This window comes from Setaria italica, chromosome IV (genome assembly GCF_000263155.2).
Source record: "Setaria italica strain Yugu1 chromosome IV, Setaria_italica_v2.0, whole genome shotgun sequence".
Lineage (NCBI taxonomy): Eukaryota > Viridiplantae > Streptophyta > Magnoliopsida > Poales > Poaceae > Setaria > Setaria italica.
This window is the reverse complement of record NC_028453.1, coordinates 29,320,891-29,322,116: the sequence shown is the minus strand read 5'-3', so window position 1 is coordinate 29,322,116 and position 1,226 is coordinate 29,320,891. Positions and strand designations below refer to the sequence as shown.

Sequence of the window (1,226 nt, the reverse complement as noted above, 5' to 3'; positions counted from 1 at the left end):
TCCAATGAGATGTCAAATTCTGAGAACAACAGCGCTGTAACTGACCAGGCCACAAATACTGAGGCAGAGAACTCCAAAGGAGATTCAGATTCTTCTGGTGAAGGAGTGAATGGTTCCTCAGATGAGACGGCTAACAAAAGCAATGGAGCTACTGAAACATCTAACAATGGTGGGCAGGTGGATCCCAAGATTGAAACCAGCACATCTACCAATGACGAGCACAACGAATCTCAAGGCGGTGATGGTGGCTCAGGATCCAGTGACTCAAATGGCAGTGGCCCTGAACAAACCGGTAAAACTGAAAGCCAGTGATACTGATACCACCATTTGGACACGGAACATTGTTTTAGTATACAGATTTGTTCCTGGATAATGAAGAGGAGCTAGTGCACATAGAAAAACTGTTCAGATTGTGGCTTATCGTGATTTTAGTTGATGCCGCCAAAGTACAATTGTGGCAATTTTGCAGATTGCGTGATCGGTTGTCTGCAATGCTGTTGCTTATTTCTTGTCAGGTTGTACTCAATTGCGTCCTTTGTCTAATTGTCTGCACGATTATTAATCTCTATGTGGTACTTTGTTCATTGTTAGATATTATGACAAGTCATATGAAATTGTGAATGTAACTGGGGGCGAAACGTCCTTTACCTGGTTTCAATACCGCTGGCAATGCACTGCTGTTGTTTTCCCTTTTGTTGCTCCATTTGTCTGCCTGGGTTCAAAATTCCACCTGATGAACAAGGGCATTTTTTCTTTCTTCCGTACCTGGGCTTCGTCCGGATTTAGTGATCATACATTGTGGTACTGCTGTGTGTCTGCCATCTTGAAAGGGACCCTCCAGATTTTGCAAATCTGGTTTGCTACTGAAAGTTGACATCTTTTTCCAGTTAGAGAAACCAAGCTCATACAGGGTGAAAAGTTCAGGGGGAAAAACATCTTGTGTATCAGGCTAATCAGCTCATTGTGTGGTAGTACTGCTCAAGTGCTCGTGTAACTGTGTTTTGGCCTTTGGGAGGTACGCTTGTAACAGTGCACCCTATGCAGGGGTAAAAGGGTCATTTGGCATAGCAGGTACTAAACTTTAGCACCCCTCCCAAACACCCCCAAAGGCTAAAGTTTAGCACTCTTTTTGAGAGGGCTAAAATTTAGTTCATGACTAAATTTTAGTACCCTCCTGCCAAACAGGGCCTTAGCACTTGTGCATCCAAACATATGTGCTAAAAGTG

The 1,226-nt window shown here is 43.6% G+C and overlaps 1 protein-coding gene across 1 annotated transcript in view; it reads left to right on the top strand.

Annotated features, from left to right (window-relative positions):
* Window positions 1-690, top strand: part of LOC101767728 (dentin sialophosphoprotein) — a 3,953-nt gene extending 3,263 nt beyond the window's left edge. Inside the window, 1 exon segment of the mRNA XM_022826115.1 lies at window positions 4-690. Within this exon segment, the coding sequence (XP_022681850.1) occupies window positions 4-312 (309 nt within the window). The 3' untranslated portion in view covers window positions 313-690.
* The last annotated feature ends 536 nt before the right edge of the window (window positions 691-1,226 follow it).